At 37.1% G+C, this 19815-nt stretch overlaps 1 protein-coding gene across 2 annotated transcripts in view; it reads left to right on the top strand.

Moving 5' to 3' along the window:
* CTDP1 (CTD phosphatase subunit 1) overlaps positions 1 to 19815 on the top strand; it is a 102347-nt gene that overhangs the window by 19761 nt on the left and 62771 nt on the right. For both annotated transcript variants that reach the window (XM_048295737.1, XM_048295741.1), the window contains exons 5-10: positions 268 to 418; positions 5635 to 5725; positions 6792 to 6958; positions 8521 to 9606; positions 16824 to 16965; positions 19256 to 19486. In XM_048295737.1, coding sequence (XP_048151694.1) covers positions 268 to 418; positions 5635 to 5725; positions 6792 to 6958; positions 8521 to 9606; positions 16824 to 16965; positions 19256 to 19486 — 1868 coding nt within the window. The remainder of the gene's footprint in view (positions 1 to 267; positions 419 to 5634; positions 5726 to 6791; positions 6959 to 8520; positions 9607 to 16823; positions 16966 to 19255; positions 19487 to 19815) is intronic.

Here is a 19815-nt window from a genome sequence, read left to right on the forward strand (position 1 = left end):
TGCCATAAATAAAGGTTTGAATGAAAGCCACCTGCATCATAAATTTTTCAACAGTAGACTTTCCTGCATTTGAAAACCTTATTGTTGGACTGCCTGGCACAGAGCAAAAATGGGCTTTGGATTTTATTCATCCACGTAATCTTGTGGCCAAAACTTGCTTTGGTCTAGTTGGACCAAATAAAGTTGAAGTGAGAGAAGAGGGTAGTTCTGGAATGCTGGCATTTTTGTTTGCTATTTTGATAATGTTCAACGTGCTTTTTCTTCTAGGGAATATTTCATTTCCAGTTAGGTCGAGGTGAGCCTATGTTGCACACACGTTTGCGTCCTCATTGTAAAGAATTCCTGGAAAAAATTGCCAAGCTCTATGAATTACATGTTTTTACTTTTGGCAGCAGATTGTATGCACATACAATTGCAGGTGAGTAGTATGTTACATTTAACAATACTTACCTACCCTGCCTTCGTACTCATATAATTAATTTTCTTTATGCAGTTGTTTTCAAGTAATTGTTCTTTATTTTGTGCAAAACCACCTCCTAAATAGTCCTATAAGTAGAATTTTTAGCTTGTTTACAAGGCAGTGCCTGTCTGGCCTGTAATTTTAGAAATAATCCTTTTTTTCCCATGAGATGTGCTTTGCTTTACTGATGGTTAGAGAATTGGATTGTTAACTAGTGCCTTCTTATTAAGTAAGAAATTATGTTTATGGATCCTAACAATGAGATGCAACTTCTCTTGTCTTACAAATCTAATGTACCTGTTCCATAAAACTCAATGATCTGACATTATCTCATCCTGTGGGGAATGCCACACCCCACATTGTTTCCATTCACCAAAGGAAGTTCTGCTGCTATAAGTCAATTTACAGCAGTTCTGTTTGTGTCCTGGAGCTGAGATGCACTTACTTTATGAAAAACAGAAATCTAGAGGTATTTTCACACATTTTTCTCAAGAACTTAAAAATATTTTCTCCTAGTAAGTGAAAACTTGTAGTAGTCTATCGTGTGGGTCACTGGCTGAAATATTTTCCTTTTTCCAAGAAGCATAAAAGAAGCCTGCCCTGGTTATGCAAGTGTATGGGTCTGAATCGTGTTAGGAGGGACACCATGTGTTTAAACTGCCAAGACGGGGTTAAAGCCAATTTTAGTCTTCCCTGTCAGAAGAGCATTTTCTCCTCACACTTCCCTTTATCAAGTCTGTTGGTCAAAGACAATACAATTAACAATATTTTAGGTTATGACTCTGATTGTTAAACTATCCATGCTACTGTTCCATATCTCCTAGCTTTTTTTTAAGTTGTCTTCCACATTTGCTTTTTTTGTCATATTGCCAGGAGTGCTTTGAACAGCAGTGTCCCAGTAATCACACCTCTTGGCAAGAAAGGAAGATTCCAAAATAGAGAGCTAGCTATCCTAGTTAGCTCTAAAAACACTTCAGAAAAAAATATATAATCAAACAATTCTTTATGCATGTTAAATGCCATAGAAGAAGCTTGCAGTGACAAGTATAAGAGACTTCTGAATGACATACAATATTTCTGTAATCAGAACGTGATGCTTATTTGTGGTCTCCAGCTAATTTTCCTTGAAAGGTTTGAGGCATGTCCTGTTCTGCCCATCCAAATGAATGTTTCTATGTCACTCAGTCTTTGACTGTAGTTTGAAGAATCTTCTAAAGCTTTGTCAATCTTGCTGTTGGATTAAGTGTTGTGTACTGCTAATGCATTAACAATTCTGTACCCATCCGTACTTCTTAGAATGCATTTTTATCTTCTGTGGCAAAAGAGGAATAGTTTTTTTCTGCACTAGGTTTTAAATATGTGGTAGTCAGAAAGTGGGGGGGGGCAATTTTCCTTACCTGGGTCTGTGTGCCAAGATGTGACCTAAGGTCAGAAGCTGTATAGCAAGTGGCCTTCAGAGCCAGGGAGGAGTTGCAGAGCCAGTTAACTCATGATGTCTAAGTGCTTTCCCTGTCTTCTCTCAATGTGTGAATTGGTCCTCTGCCCATTTAAATCTCTGAGCCGAAGTGTGGACTACCCTGCAGTCCCTGTGCTGCCACAGGCTGACACTTACTGTGGTCATTACTCAAGCTACCTCGTTTATTCCATAGAGGAAATAGCCACCAAATGAGCAAATTAGGGTATTGCTTTTTCCTGACACCCACAGATTTCTGGATTCCTGCTTGAAGCTGTTTAACCTCATCAAAAGCGTTCCAACTGCAAGTGAGTTATTTGTGCAGTGCTAGTAATAGTTGCAGCTGAAATCTGTGGACAAATTCTGGATCCAGTCTTTGGTCCACCTGTGCAGTCAAGATGCAGTATTATAGAAATACATAGCTGATACATATAGAGAACACTTGATGGCAGTGTTGGTTAAATGATTTCTCTCAGAGCTGTCAGTTTGATGTTTTATTGTTATCCCTATGTTACATAAAGAAAAATTTGTAATAAAATGCTGGGGATTTTTTCATAAGAAAAAAGTTCTTTGCTTAGGTCCTGTGTATACATCCTATATTTCTTTGTGAATTCTGAACTCTGAGCTGTTCCTTTCGTGTCCTAGAAGGCTTTTAAAAAGAGATGAGATCTTGTCAGTCCTTTTCTCTCATCTCAGCTGACTCTTGCCAGCTGTTAAGTGGAATTAGCTGATATTTGTAAACACCATTTATGTCTGCTGAAATAATTTCTCCTAAACCCTTTTTTAGTTTGACATGTTTACAATGTGATATCTGGCTGTATGTTTATGAAGATGAGCTTTGGATTTTATTATCTAGAGCTCCCTGGAGTATTTCTCTACTAAATAATTATTTTGGGCAATTGTTACTTAATTTCTTTTTCTACTCTGCGTAAGAGAAGTTTGGTATATTTAAAACTGATGTCAGCTTAAAAGCTAGTTGTAAAATGCCACAGTGAATTTTGAGTTCAGACGCTATTAGGCAACAATAAAGCTATGTGAAATCACTCCAGATTTACAACAAAATTTAGAAAGTAGGACCAAGTTGAGGGCATTCATATGTATGGTTTGTTACAGCAAGTATATTACAGAATGTATAGTGTGTATGTATAATCACGAGTGCCTGAAGTTGTCGCAGCTTTTGAAAGATTGAGTCAACAGCTCTTTCCGGGCTGTAAAGTAGAATCTCAAGTAGAACTGAAGGTAACCTGGTTCTTCAGAAATTCAATTTTAGTTTTATTTACAAAAAGACTTCTTCAAATTCGTGTTGGTTCCAACTGTTATGTAACTTCTCCTGGGAATTGCTATTTAACTCAGTCTTTCTCTGGGATTTGAGGAGTCCCCAGTATGAGTTAGTTTTCAACTTTGTATCTTCTGATGGTTTTAACTTAGCTTTTATTTATTTACAAACTTTCTTTTTTAAGAGAGTCTGTGTAAGAGCAGGCAATATGGGTTAGTAAGTCTGTGTACAAAGACCCAGTTGGAGATAATGGGAAACAAACAACTGGGGGAATAGTCTCTGCTAGGTGAGTCTACTGGATAGTCTTTCCTAATGTGGCAAAGGATAATGATAGTGTCTTCGGTTTGTTCACGAAACTTGGGGGCATATCTAGCACAGTGTCTGATTTATGAGACTAAATGGAAGCTCAGTTTGTCAACTCAGTTTGTCCTGGTCCCTCCTGCTCCTTATCTCAACACATGAACCCTTTGTTATATTTTCTCTCCCTGTCCAGCTGCAGAGAAGAGTGAGAGAGCAGCTTTGGTGGGTGCCTGGTGTGTTGAAGAAAACAAATGATGTATGATGAATGAAATGTTACGTGCCCTTTCCCTGATATGTGAAAACATCAAATTGTTTGTTATGTTGATTTAGTTGACTAGGGAACATCTAAAAGAAACCAGTTTGACCTGGAAAGAACTTCTTAAAAAGAGACCAGTGCTGTTTTCTGTGTTGTTTACTCAGGTAGCTTAGCTTGGGACTCTCCTAAGGTGGGCTTGTATCTTTGCAGATGAATCTTTGATGAGCTCTATCCTCAGTGTGTTTTTATTTTATAGATAAAACATTACTGTGAAGCTTTGGAATGCTACCTTATCTCTAATTCCTGGCAGCCAGGCTTTCTGCATTTGGACTTTTTTATTTCAGCTTTGTTTTTCTTACGGTTTTAGCTCAGCAACATTGCAGCTGAGTGCCTCGTTGAAGTTTTGCCATGTAATCAGTGCACTTCTGTCTAATTCAGTGTAGAGAGTTCCTGTTTACTCAGACAATTAGTAGAAGAGAATTTTGTTGGGGAGTACAGCAACTTGTATCACAGCTTTTGTGGTTTGTCAAAGTATCTGTGTGTACAGCAATAAATCTTTGTAGCTAATTCTCTCAATTCATTATGCCTAGGTACTGCAAGGGTCTCACTACAGGGGATGATTCTACGAGTTTGCAGCAATTCTTAAGCATAGTCGGGTGAGTTAAGGTTGAACCTCTGTCCTTAACTCAGAATTTTCTTGCTTTTATGGGTTTTAAGTTATTCTAATTACACATTAATATTAAATACATACAGGATCAACTTTCAGAAGTGATGACTGATTTTTTTTTTTTTTTTTTTTGAAACTTTGTTTTTGAAGTCCCAACTTAAGGTACTCTTGGGAGCTAGACTGTTAAAAGGAGTTGAACATATGTTCTGTGCAAATCTGAGCTCCTTGAAAGAAAATTGAAGTTGGTCCATAGAGTCTGTAGTCCTTTTGAACTCTGTTTCTGGCTATAATATGGCCACCATTTAAAATAAAAGACAGTAAAACTTGAAAAGACTGTTCCCAAGTAAGTATTGACTGCCTTGTATTATTCATAAGAATAATGAGAAATTGATACTAGCTTCAGTACAAATTCAGTAAAATGAAAAATACAGGTTAGCATGTAATTTGCCAGTTTCTTTCTAAGCAATTACGTGGCTGTGATCTGCTCATGAAGGTGAACGTCATTATTTGAGACTAGGTTCAGAAGCATGTGCATGTGTGTTTGTACACCCAAGTCACCATTTTCCTAAATAATGGCACTTTATCTTGCTTTAGGATCAGCTAGCACAGCTTCTCTTTTGGTTTTGGGGGTTTTTTTGTTTGTTTGTTTGAAGAGTGCAGTCAGGAAAGTTACTACAACTGGGCCTAAATATTTCTAGAAATCCCAGGATATATGCATTATGTGTAAATGTATTGAAGTAGTTGTTAGAAGTACAACTTAAAACCTACAAATGCAAGAGCTCCGGCTGGAACTGTCCCTTAACTTCCTACTGTGCTTAAGTATTACAGCACATTGCCGACTCTTGTGAGACTTCTCTGCAGTCCCTAGGCATAATGAGCTAAGGAGAGCATTTAGCTTTAAAGAACCAACTATAGAGAGATAAATGTAAGTTGCAAAAACTGTGTATCTGTTACCTGCTGTATCTCTTTCAGCCTTATTTATTTGGCTATCACAAACTCAGTTTTGTTACCATCTTGAAAGAAAATTAGATGCAGTTTTTAAAATTAATCTCACTGAATTAGCTACAAATACTTGATCCACTGTACTTTCTCCCACATGATCTCGTGCCTTAAAATTGTCTGTTAAACTGCTGTTGTACAAATTAAAATAGCTGAAGTATATAAAACATAAACAAGGAACAAACATCTTGAACATTAACTCTTTAATTTCTTCTTCCAAAAGGATTTTTGGACCCTGAAAAGAAGCTTTTTTCCCATCGGATATTGTCAAGGGATGAATGTATTGATCCATTTTCTAAAACTGGGAATCTTAGGTATGTATATGAGTCTTAGGCATTGTACAAAATAGGACAAGAAACAGAGAAAATACGCTAAAAAAAAAATTACTCCCTCTGCACTTAATGTGTTTATATCCTTCTTTGCCTCTTAAATATCAACACTGTCTCAGTAAAACTGAGGTGTTGGGCATTGCAGCATTTACTCTACTTAATGGGTTCTGTGGTAGCAGAACAGTAAGAGTGTGATGCAGTGGCATCCTGTTTTCACTTACACCTCTTATTCTTGTAATAACAACCATATTTCCACTTTGTCTTGTGATCTTGTATAATGACTTGTATGTTGTGGGTTTTTTTAATTAAACCAAAATTCTCAGTTTGAGTTTAATTCATAATTGAATACCTAGTATTCTGGCTTTCAAATGTGCTAAAAGCACCTTCTGTTCCTAGTGTTTCTTGAAATTAGGTCATCTAAAGCCTTGAATTCATGTTCTGATCTTTTTCAGGGTATAAAGCCAAGATTTTTTCTGAGACAGATACATTTAATCCAGCTTTATGAAATACTAAAAATTATTGCCCCTCCACACCTGACTGTAGTGAATGAGAAGCTTTTTTTTCTTTTCTTGCTCTGTTTTTTATATGCATCTTAAGTACTCTACCTCCTCTTCCTCCTAGGCGATGGGTGATACTAGTTACTTCTGTTTCCTTTATCTTGGATTGAGTGAATCTACTCTTTAAAAACTCTTCTTGTGTCTTTTTCCTATCTATATATAGGTCGTGTATTGACCTTGTGATAGTTGATTTTGGGCTATTGGTTGTCAAAAACCAGTGAAAACTAGACTGAAATGTTGAAGTGGTTTGTTCTTGGAGAGGTTCCTTGTTTTCTGCTTCTAGCCTTTGGGACAGAGATTTTAAAAGAGCTGTTTCCTATTTTTCACTAACTTCAATTTGTTTAAAGTTTGTATTTTGAATTCCATAATTTTAATATTGCTGACTTTTTGTAAGTTCCATGTTCTGCAGATCATGCTCATAGTAAACCAGAGCATCAATAGAAATTGCTTTCATTGCTATATAAATTTCTAAATTTAATTTCTTTGTCTCTTAGAGATCTCTTTCCATGTGGAGATTCCATGGTTTGCATCATTGATGATAGAGAGGATGTTTGGAAGTTTGCACCCAATTTGATAACTGTGAAGAAATATGTATACTTTCAGGGGATAGGAGATATTAATGCACCTCCTGGATCAAGAGAAATGCAAATGAAGAAGAAAGGTAATTAGATTGTTTTTAAACCACGTTTATAACTTTGTCCATTTTTCAAACATGATTGATATAAGTCATTGAGGTGGTCTTACTAATATTGCAGTTGTGCTCAGATGGACAATCCCAGACTATTGAAGTTGATAGCACAAATGTGAGTAGCTTGGTAAAACTGGGCTGCTCTTACTGAGAGCATTCCTTTTGGCAGCAAACAGCGCAGAAGTGGAGTCCTAGTAAGTGTTGTGGCTGAGAGCCGATTTGGCAATACACCAAACTGTTCAAGAATATGTAGAGGGGAACAGTTTCTCCCTCACATCCTCATGTAAAACATGCTGATTTTTTCTTCTCTGTAAGTTTCTCCTCTTCAGTCCCCTTCCTTGCCCTTGGGACTTGGAGGAATAGGTAATAAACTCTGGCCTCAACACACTGCTGAAAATGAATGTTGATCTCTGCTTGCCTCCCGGTCTAAATTGTGCTAATAAAATTAGTGTGAATTTTTAGCACCTACTGAACACGGTGTTCTGGCATTTGACACAAGAACCTTATGTTCAACAGGCTCAGCAGTGTAATACACATAATGGATTTAGAAAGTACACATCACTAGATTGTGTTTCCAATACATTTTACCCCCAAATAATTACCAATGTCATAAGAAAGAATTGCTGGGCTTTTTCCAGTTTAGCCAAGGGTTTTGAGGTTTTTTTTTAATTTAATACTTCTGACATTGCTCTCTTTCCCTTGTTGAAATAGAAGTGTCCAATACAAAAATAGGAATAATATGATCAACCTCATTCAGGTCACTGTGATGTGGGACCTCTACAGTTGACTCCTGCTGCTGCTTGCAGGGCAGGAACATGCACACAAAAGGGAGGCAAAGTAGCGTGATCTCACACAATGTTCCCAGTGAACATTTGTGTGCCCGGTTTTGGGTGTCTGCATTTCTTTAATTGTCTCTCTACTTCTGCAGACATCTGCAGACACATCCTAAAGCTATTTCTTCTGCTTTTGACTATTACCCTTTTACTTGCATTCCATCAGTCATAAATTGAGCTTGAAAGGCATCTTTGTGTTGCTAAAATACGTATATCTTTTCAAGTACTAAAGTACAGTTATTTTGTTATGAGAATTATATATAAATATATATATTATATATGAAAGACATAGCTGTTTATAAATGAAGTTCTTGTACTGTAGTTCTGGATTAGGATCTCACAAAGCAAATTCTGCTCCTGTTTCTCCCCCCTGTTTATTTTCATTCCCTAAGATGTAATCATAAAACTTCGACTACAAGATAAATCCTTTAATGCTTGCAGAATTAACAAATAATTACTTAGGACCTGTGATTTAAAGAAAAAAAAGAAGCTGCTTAATTAACTTTTTTACAAAAGTAATGTTTGTTAGGTTAGAGGATTTTAACAACTTTGAAAAGCCTAGTGGTCACTTCCTAGCATAATGTAGTCTAAGTCCATATGTAAACTCTGTGTTTAAGGTCAAAGAAAATTAAATTTTGATTAACCTTAAAAAAAGAAAAAAGGGAAAATACGTATATGTTTTCTTTCTTGCCCATGTCTTAGCAAACCACTCTACAAAACCCGAAGCATTGGATACAGCAGTGATTTCAGCAAAAGATGTTGAAGAAATAAAGAATGTTATAGGTGTAGAAGAGCACAGTAACGGTCTCAAGAAAACTGCAAAGGACACTTGCGCTGCAAATGGAAGTACTTCTGTAAGCAGTGAAACATCTGATGGGGATGTGAACTCTCATGATAAAGTTAATGTCCAGGACTCCTTAAGTGATAGCACTGATCACAAAATGGACAGTGAGGTCACTGATGATTTGGCAAATACAAAAGAATCTCAGATGCTTTCAGAACAAGTTGATTCAGCCGTTACAGAGAAGCAGCAAATGCAAGAGAAGACAACAAATGACTTGGACTTTGAACTGTCTAGTGACAGTGAAAGTGACGATGGATTGGATACCAAAAAGTCATCCACTTCTGTATCGGACAGTGAGAATGAGGAAAAGAGAAGCTGGAAGAAATCCAAACAGCCTCTGCAGGATGAAAATTTGCAGCATGAGAGTTGCACTGATGTGAGTGATAAAAAGGATGGTCTGGTGAACCATTCTGGGGACACACAGTCTTTACCTAGTGAAAATATCCAGGACAAAATTGATCTTGAAGCACAAGAGGAAAGTGAACAAGAAAGCCTTTGTGATTTAGGAAATGGGTCTGGAGACAAGAAAGAAGCTGAAACAGAATCTCAGATTAGTGAACAGTCTGGAATTACAATGGGTGAGTCCTTAGACCAGAGCATGGAGGAGGAAGAGGAAGATGATGATACAGATGACGACGACCATTTAATATACCTTGAGGAGATCCTTGTGCGAGTTCACACTGATTATTACACAAAGTATGATAAATACCTGAAAAAAGAGATTGAGGAAATTCCAGACATCAGAAAAATAGTACCAGAACTAAAAAGTAAAGTGTTGGCAGATGTAACCATAATATTTAGCGGACTTTACCCAACGAACTTCCCTATTGAAAAGACACGGGAACACTATCATGCCACAGCACTTGGAGCTAAAATTGTGAAGAATCTTGTACTGAGTGCTGATGATCCTGATAAAGCAACACATCTCATTGCAGCAAGGACAGGTAGGTATTTGAGACTTGAATTCTCCAGCAGCTTTTAGTCTGTTACAGTTCATGCCTTGAGCTCTTTTTTGTATAATCTACAGACTTTAATGTAACTGAGATTAGCATTGAAATCAAAGGAAAGATTCTTCCTAAAACAATTTAGCAGCCTTTTTGCAAGGATTTTTCTATTCTTTTTACTCAAATGTGGCTTTTAAAGTAGGACCCACTAAATACCCTCTGATGTAACGTGTCATGTCTCAGTTTTTTGTTAAGAATTGGTGATAGTAATACTCAAAGAGTCAAAGTTGTTGAATAGAAACTTAATATTTGTGTCAAAGAAAAGTTTATGGTGGGCTTGCTATAAAGGTATAGCAGTGCTCTCTTTCTCCATTTCTCACATTCACTTCTCATGGTTCAGTTTCCCTTGGTATGGAATTCAAATTATTTTAAGACTGCTAATACCCTGTCACTGCATTGTGCTTAACCTGTACTTTTTTGTCAAAAGAGATGTAAGAGAGTTTAGCGTAACTTCTGGTTTGTGTTTGACAAAGCTGCCTGTTTTTTCATAGCTGTTATGGATAGCAGTGTACCATTGGTAGCTGCTGTAGAGGACCTAACAGGTCAGCAGCTTTAGCTTCTAGCACCCTTTTTTTTGGGGTGCACCCTGAGCCTTGATTCCCTCATTGTTGGCCTTTTGAAATTACATGGAATCTAAATATCTGATAATCAAACGCATGAAATCCAAAAGCAAAACTGCATCTTTTAAAGCATCTAAAACTTACAGGTACTTTTAGGACATGCTTAGATGTCATAAGCAAAGAAATACATTATCTGCCACCTATTGGATTTTTTTGTTGACTGCTATTTATGTGATGTTTTAGTACATAAGAAGCAGCTTGGTTTCATTGGCTTGTATTTTAAAGAGAGGGTACTTTCCGTAAAAGTGTGTATGACCTTAAGTGCAGAAAGGGCGTATGTCAAGAGGCAATTAAGTAGTAAAAGCATATTATATAAATGGAGGTAGACATTTTAGTAGTAAAAACAGCCTAAAACTCAGGAGATGGATTTAGATGCATTGAGATTAGCTGGGATTCTGGGTTGTGAAGATGTGATAAAAAGTTTTGAAATCAATGGATACATTAGTTTGGGACTCTGTTGTTTTACTACAGTTGCTGAACAGCTGTTTTAAAACTTTGCGAATAATAATACTTATTTCAGCAAGGAATTATGCAAGTTGATCATACTTCATTGGAGACATAATAGCTGTCAATATGAGATGTTTTTCCAGTTTCAAATCTTAAAATGCTTCATTTGAAAGTTGCTTTATTTATCTTAAACTAGATGACTTCTGAATGTAGTTATACATCAGATGCAACTATTATTGTGTGATGGGGTAAAATTGATAGGATGAATGTAAATGAGACCCTCCCAAACATACACCTTTCTCTGGAGTTAAAAGTGTTGAGAAACATATTAAGGTACACATCATATGATAATGAGAAACAGTAGACTTTTTAGTTTGTTTTTGGAATGTACAGTTTGAGGGTTGTGTGTTTATGTAGATGCATCTATGCATCCTTGTGTTCTATTTTTATAGGTAAATTACTTGCCACCTGCACGTTTTTAGTGAATCATACACTAAAGTACATCTGAATATGAAAAACTATTTTCACCTTTTTTTTTTTTATTAAATTGCATATTGCACTAATTCTAGATGAGGTAAATTTGCAATCATTTCTGCCTAATGGGCAATTCTGTTGTCATCTTTAATCATCACTTAATAATTATTTCTGTAGCAATGGCAATGAAATAGAGGGATTTCAAGTGAGAAAAACTATATTTTCCAATAACTCTTTGTAAGATCCTTGTGGATTGACTGGTTCTGGTTTTGTGATGGGGTTTTGGTTTTTCTTCAACTGGAGACTATTATACTCACCTCTGGTTAGGTGGATGTAGTTATGCTGCATCGTTCTAATTTCATGAAAAACTTCTTAATCAGAGATTTTAAGGATATAAATTTTGTTCTGTCACAGCTGGATTTGTGATAATTCATCTGTCAATGTGATTTTCATAGTGATTCTTGCATGGTTAGAGAGCAAATTCTTACAAGCCTCTTGCTGACAGTAAGCCATACATTGTGTCTCTGGCTCCCATGGCAAACATCTGAAGCCTGCTTGATGTCTAGTTGCTGGTGAAAAGGGGAAACAAAAGCATGTCCCTTCTTGAGTTTTTTTCAGAAGTCAATGAGGTGAGACCAGGCAACGTTGTTATCTATACATTTATCTTTTTTTCTTTTTTTAATGTGCTTGTGAAAAGTTAGTTCAGTCTTTCTGGGTGACACTACTAACAGTGGCGGACTTGGGACACTTAACAAGCAGCTAAATGTGTATGTTTACTTTGCATTAGCTGAGATGTAAGGAATGGCATATACTTAATCTGCAGCAGTGTTTGGGGAATAATTACTATTAGCTTTCTCATTTTGAAGGCAAAGGAAGAATTTGGCAGAGGATGTAAAATGGGAGAAGCCAGTGTGAAATAGTTACCCCTTAGGTCTTGAAGTGATGGGGATTCCCCTGCAGAGTGACATCATCATAACTTGGTGCATTGAAATGAACAACTACTGAAAACCATTTTAGGTTGTTTTTACAGCATTCTTCCCAGCCTATTAGAGTAAATAATTTTAATTTCTTTTATTCTTATATCTACTTGTATCTGTCTCTGCAGATAGGCAGCTTATTTCCCTGTAGACACAGGTACTCTGAATTCTGAAATAAAATAACTCTTTATTCTTGTAAAAAATTAGAACTTTTTTCATTACATAGCGCAGAAAATATTATCTACTTGGATTACTGGAAAATACAGGACTTTTGCATAATGTAATCAGCTTTCATAAATCTGAGTGACTGAGAAAAGGCTACCCCATAGTCCTTTCCACTTGTCTATGTGCTGCATAAATCTTGCTTCAGTTTTTGAAACATCTGCTGTTTGCTTTAAGCATCAGTAAACTGCACTGTAGGATGAGTTGTTATAGCTGTGTACACACTTGGCTAAGCAGTTATCACACTATTTCATAAGCCTTGTTATGTTCCTTCCTGAACAGATGAAAGACACTGTAATTGATTTCTGTATGGAGTTTTTTCTGGGGGATAAAGCTGTTCATATCTCTCAAAAATTATTGTAGTGTGGTAGGAATAAAAATACGTCAGGTTTGGCCCTGAATTTTTCTTTTATTTTTCAAAATATATTTGAGTCCATGGTATTTCCTACACCTGTGATGTGTCAACAGCATTTTTTCTTGAAAAATATGTTCAAGGGCTGTGTCTTTAAAAAAAAATCCAGTTAAGCGTTGCTCTAAACTTGGCCACTGACCAGATAAGCCTCTTGCTTTTGTTGCTAAAGCACAGTGCAGAGTTAAACCTGAACTTTAGGCATAGCCTCAGAACAGCACGTCCATCACTTGTCTTAGGCTGGACTTCTTGCAGAAGAGCTTCAGGATTTGATTGTAAATCAAAATCTGTACGTAAAGACCATCTGAGGAGAAATAAACTTCTAGTGATCAGGTTTTCCAAGCAATGTCTGGCGGCCTGGTTGCAAACTACCATAAGGGTATGTAGATTTTGGTGTGTTGGAATCAGGAGAGAGTTCTGCAAGTGCCACTGGTGGTCTCTTCCTGTCGTGTGCTTTGGTTAGTCATGGCACAGCCTTGAGTACACACACAGAATTTCTCATGGCTGAGAATGAATCAGAGGCCACAGTCGGTTGAGCAGTGTTTTCAACAAGTGCAGAAGTAGAATTGATGAGCCCCTTCCTCGGCTTTGAAAATAACATTTTCTGATATTATCTGTTTCAGACTGTATCCATCAGAGAGTAGATGTGATGGATTTGGGCCCCAGTTGCTTCATGTGGAAAATCTTCTGTGCCTTTTTAATTTTTTGGAACAACTTTAGAATTTGAAGTAAGGAAAGGTGATTAGATGACAATAATGCAAAAAAGTAGTCTGGAAAATCAGTTTTTCTCTAAGTGGTTTTCAGCTCAGCTGGGTAATTCAGATGTTTTTAGTTGCATCAGAAGTACTGTTGCTTGGATTAAAATCTTTCTGCTGTTCTGTCTTAATAAGCCTAATTCGAAAAGGAGAAGTTACAGTGGGGAAAGGGAGAGGAGAAGGCAAGCACATTAAGTATCACAATGCTATTTCTTCTCCTGGTTAAATTTGGTGTTTCACCAAATCTTGCTTTAAGTACATCATACATGTGAAATCTTGATTTGTCAATATGTCAGCTAGAAATAGGAAGCACTCCCCAAGAGTACACAGTTGTGTTCCCTCATGCAGCTTTCAGTGTGCTGGAGTGTGCAATAGGCACTTTAGAAATGGGGAGGATGCAGAAAGCTTTGGATGTTGTGGAGGTGAGAAAGGTAAGACTTTTGACTCTTGGGAGGTGGGTTTGTGTCACCAACTTTCATAGAATCCTAGAACATTTGGGCTGTAAAGACCACCTAGTTCCAGTAGCAACTTCATACAAAATCGTGCCATTTTGGCTTCCATGTTTAAGTTTTCTGTTATAACCCTGTTGACTAGAAGAAGAATTTACATAGCTCCTCAGCATACATCCACTATAAAACAATCAGACGTATGGGGATGCAGAATGTGGGGGTGAGGAGGAAGGGGCATCAAGATGAAACACCTGACATCGGTGCAGAAACATGAGTTTGAAAAACAGTTGGAGGAAGCCATCTTCTCATGTAATTTCACAGATTTAACATGAGGTGATGGTGCAGTTTTATGGTTTTGTCCAGGTTTCCCCTGATGAAGTCCAAAAGGAGCAGCATAGTCCCATCTGTCCAACCACATCACCAGCTCTGGTTAACTGTTGTGTGTGCTATTGTATATTGCATTCAGTCAGCTCCAGAGCTGTTATGTGCAGGACAGTATTGCCAGCTGTCTGATATTTGATTCAGTATCTAATACCAGGCACAGGTATCTAAACTTCTACGAGACTTCTTGCTCTTGTTGCTTTTTTTTTTGCCTTGAAACTCCTATGGTTATGAACCTGATTTTAGCATCCTCTTTATAACAGCTGTCTTCTTACCTGTCTTTCTTATGTCATCATTGCTTTTCTCCCTTATTCTCAAAAGAAAGTAATGTCCAAGCCAAGTCTTTAACTTCTTCAATCCTTTTTCTCCCAGATCTCTTAAATTGATTCTCCTTCAGAACCTTTGCTTTATTTCCTCTGAAATATACCCTGTGTAGAAATTAAATACAGCTTTATACATAACTGTTTCTAACTGCAGGTATTTCTACAGTTCCTACTGAGGTTAATTAAATATTAATAATACCTCTAGTCAAAGTTCCTTCTGGCACTGTAAACTGGCTCATTTCCAGCAACTGTTGTATGAAATTTCTCTCAGTTGCTTTTGTAACTGATAATTAATTGGAAAACAGATTTCTTAAATCAGGGCATGTATGATTTCAGGGAGTGCATTGACCTCTCTCATTAGGGTTTTATGTTAAAACCTCTTGAACTGCAAAGGTGTGCTGGGTTTAACAGTTGCAGTTCTAAAATTGTTTTCACTAAATCTTTGTTGGACAGTGGTTTTATTTTTATTTCATGGCAAAAATTAAAATATTACATGTCCAGATCATTAGAGGTTTGGACAGGGCTGTATCTTGAAATACTTATTTTTGTGTTTGTGTTTATCTTGGGTTGTTAAATTAACTTTTTTTTTTTTTTGCAATGATACTAGTGTGGAGTAAAGCTTTGTATGTATAGCTCTTACATCCTGAACTGTGCAATTGCTTGCATTTACAGCTGAAAAAAGAAGAAATATATTTGTGCACACAACATTGTTTTTTCTTTTAATCTGAATTGAAGAAAAAGCATGTGTATCTAGAGAAAAATGTAGCCCTACTGTATTCCATTGGATTTGGGGGATGAAAGGTAGGGAAACAGAAGCTTTCAGCAGTTTGGTAAAGGGCAGTTATCTCCTGCCCTTTCTGTTTATTTAGTCTTTTAAATTTACAGATGTCTTAAACTGAGCCGTCTAACCAACTAGTTAGGTCAATCCTCAAGTGCATTTCAGTTCATCTGTCTATCCCAGTGGATTGTAGTTCAAGTTGTACAAAGTGCATTAAGTATTTGAGATTAGCTGCTTTGTCTCATCTTCAAATTATGTGAAGAAATATGGGTACTTCAAGATACTCATCTTAATTGAAACAGGTAAAAAATCATGTTGTTAAATGACAGTGATGAAGATGAAACTCCAGGGAATTGTGATGAAAATGTCAAATTAATTTACCATTCTTGATTCCTTGTCAGATTTGTTCAGAAACTTGATTTTTTTAATTTTTTTTTTTCTGGGGGCTTCATTGTTTTCACATGTGTGAAAACAGACAAGGGCTCATATTATTAGTATTATTATATTTTACTTTGTTTCATTAGTTGTTGTTAACTCACTAGGATTAATGTTTTTTCACTGATTCTCCTCCCCATCCCACTGGTTGGAGAGAGTTGGTTGGAGGAGTCAATGAGCGGCTGGGATTAAACTACAGCACTGATTTTTGTGCTTTTTGGTAGATTAATAGCAACTTTACTGAGTTTCTCTCTTGTTCTGGCATCCCCAGAGAGCAGAATTTGAGTTCACCTCTTGCAAGCTGCACTGTTGTTAGTTTCACCTGGACTGCATGCTAGCCTTCCATGTTTAACTTCACATTCTTTGTTCCTGTTTTGGCACAAAGGACTTCTGTCTGCTCTGCCTCCACTTCTGGCAGATGGAGGTTGAGTGGGTGACAGCCTGTTAAAAGGTAGCACGCTGTATGAGCAGGGGACTATGTGTAAAAAAGCTGGTATGATAAGTTAGCCAGGCTTCAACAGCATTGAAAAGCTGCTTCTTGTTAGACTGCTAACAAATATAAGTGAAGGAGATATAATACAAAAGTTGTATTGTTTGTTGGGCGAACACGCAGAGAAGATGCAGGGATTTTCTGTATAAATCTTAGTGGACTACTTCCATGGTGCCAGTTCTTCAGAAAGTTACGTTCATCCAGCTTGAGGCTGAGGTACTGCATCTTACTTAGATTCTCACTTTTATTAGTTGTGACTGTTTTGTTGGGTTGGGGAGGAGTGTTGCGTTTTTTTCCCTGTACAATTGGTCACAAAATGTTCTTAGTTTTAACTACACACTGGTTTATCTTCTGTGTTTCTGGGAACACTGTTATGTTATGTTTGACTCTGTAATAGGCACAGAAAAAGTTCGGCAAGCTCAGGACTGCAAGGACCTCCACGTTGTGAACCCTGATTGGCTGTGGAGCTGCCTGGAGCGCTGGGACAAGGTTGAGGAGCAGCTCTTTCCCTTGAAGGATGACTACATCAAAACACACAGGTAAGTGCTAACCTGAGGGAATAGGGGCCATGAAAATAGGTTGTTCATACAGTGATGCTGATTTGTTAATAAATTGGTTTCTGACAAGTTCACAATAGTTATTTATAGCAATTCTTACGGATTTTATGAAAGAACTCCCCATTTTTGTCCATTTCTCTTCTGCTTAAATTGAAGACTGTCAAGGGATCAGGATACAGTTCAGTAACTAGCACAGTGAGGAGAAAACTTGTGGTAACATTTCTTTCTTTAGCAGTTACTGTTGTTAGCTCTTTTAATTTGGAGAAGTTGCCTTTTTCAGTTCATCTGTAAGCTAACATAGGGAGTGTCATCAAGGCACAGGATCATTCATGCCACCAAAAAATGCACATTCTTCTACTACATGAAGAATTGGTAAAGTATGGCATTTTTTTTGGTGAAATTTGGTAGTGATGAGAAAGAGAAACAGAAAATACCATAGAAAATTCTAAGAAGAATTGGATGGCATGAAGATAGGAGCAAAAACGGGAAGAAAGGAAGTAGTGAGAGGTGGTTTCGGGATGATAAGAAAGTGCTGAAAGAGAAAAGGTAAAAAATAATTAGTGCACTAGGGTGACAGTAAATAGAAGAGACAGCCAAAAACATTATTAGCAAAGAGGAAGTCAGAGGGCTATCAGAAACAGTCCCCTTCAGGATAGTGGCATGGCTAAAGTAACTCATGACAAGGTACTGTCAAGCCAGCTTCTGCTTCTTGACTTACTTGTTTGACATCTTGCAAGCCTAAGAGAGGATCTTCTCTTCCATGTCTAGACAGGAAGGAGCCCAGCATATTGGGGTTTCTGTATTAAACTGATACTGGTGTGATTGGCAATGCTAGCGATCTACTTTCTACTTGCAAGATGTCCTTTGAGGGCAGAACGTGTGTGTGTAAGGCCTTGAAGACACCAAAGAAGAAACATGTGGAAGTGAGGGCATTTATCAAATGGGACGCTAGGTTGAGACATGGGATCCCTATAAGTTAGGAAAAGACATGTAGCCTGCTTATGGCTTGACTAAAATACTTAGTCTTTAAAAAGTACTATCAGACGGTTTTTAATCAAACTTTGGAATATTTGCATGGGATGCTTAATTTGTCTCAGAGACCTGACACTGCAAAGTTTGTAGTAGAAACCTGGACAGTGGCTTGTAAGCGTTGTTTTTTGTCTAGATGAATGTTAGTTTTCCTCCCTCTACTAATTTACTCTTCCATTTTACTGAAACATGAAAATTTTTCCTTCTTCTGTGTTTCAAATGCAATATATCTTAGCTTCATACTGCCCCCCCACCCAGGCTTCAGTCAGTAAGGTATCTATCTTAATGCAAGTACTTTTACTTTAATCCTGTATGTGCAGCAACTTTGGAAAAGATTTTCTCCTTAATGAAGCTGCTTGAAATAATGGTTATGGGTCCAGAGTACTTATAAACTAGGGGAGGGATGAAGTCTGAGCAAATATTTGCCTGTAAAATGAACTCAAAATAGCAAGAAAAGAGTAGGTAAACTTGGAATTGGTTTACCATGTTATTGCTACAAGACTACTTCAGAAACGTCCATAAAAGCATCTGGTAAAAACTCCAGTTTTGTGTCACTTCTAATATTTGTAACAAGTTAATTGGATCTTTTTTTAGCATAACACAGCTTTCATGGAGCATAACATGCTGTTTTATTTGATGATTTTTAAAAATTAATTTCCTTGCCTTTTTTTTTTGTGACTCTTCATCATAATTGGATAGTATGCCATAATGGTGATTCCTGCAGACTAATCTCTGAATGTTTCTGCTGACACTTCTAAAGTTATGTTTTTAAAATGCAGCAGGGTGATCATAGGCAGCTTAGTATTTTAAAAAATTAGTTAGGATGACTTGCAAATTGATACTACATGTTTATTTTCTCTCAGAGCTAGTTTGGAGAGCAAATACAAAGATTGATACAATAGCCTGCTTTTCTCTTTGTTGCATATATGCAGATTATCATGCTATGCTAATTGGGTTGCTGTTACTACCTGAAAGCTATTTCAGTAACTTTATATGTTTAGACAATTTTTAAGGCACACTAATTCATATCTTAATAATTTAAATATGTTGGTATCTTGTATTTGCAGTTTTCTCTTTTAAATTCAGTGAGACTTTAATGAGGTGAAGAAATGTTTCTGTAGAGATTTTCCAAACCATTTCCCTTTTCTGCTTTAGAAAAAAATGGAATGCTCATTTTTTACGTTCTGGTTAGATAGCTCATTTAAATTTCTAATGCAATTTTTTTCTGAACTTCGTCTAACAGAGAAAATAGCCCTGCCACATTTCCTGATACACCCAGCACATTTCAGACAGCTCTGTTTCATCCAACACCCATCCATCCGAAGTCTCAACCTGGTCCTGAAGTTCGACTTTATGATCCTAACACTGGAAAGCTGATCAGGAAGGGCACACAGACGTCTGGGCAGTCAATGTACATCCAGTCTCCAGCTCCTCCCATCACCTTGTCAGTCCACGGTGAACACTCATCCTTCAGGTACCTAAAGCATAGCTAAGAGTCACATTTATCTACGTTTTTAGATTCTGTAGTAAATCTTACTGTCGTTATCCCTTCATTTGATCAAATTGTCATTTTTGCTTTACTTATGTTGTTTGCTTTCTAAAAAAGGAAATGAGCGCAAGTGAATAATCAGCTGAAGTGAAGACAGGATGCTATGATTCCAGATGCTTTTTGTGCCTCACTGAAGTGCAACTGGAAACCTCAAACCAAAGAAATTCAGCGTGTAGTTTTTGTGTATTCTAAAGAATGTTACACTGACTGATCTCTGAAGTGAGGCAGCTTGATGTTTCTTAGTAGGTCTTAGA

The sequence above is a fragment of the Corvus hawaiiensis genome, chromosome 1, assembly GCF_020740725.1.
Source record: "Corvus hawaiiensis isolate bCorHaw1 chromosome 1, bCorHaw1.pri.cur, whole genome shotgun sequence".
Lineage (NCBI taxonomy): Eukaryota > Metazoa > Chordata > Aves > Passeriformes > Corvidae > Corvus > Corvus hawaiiensis.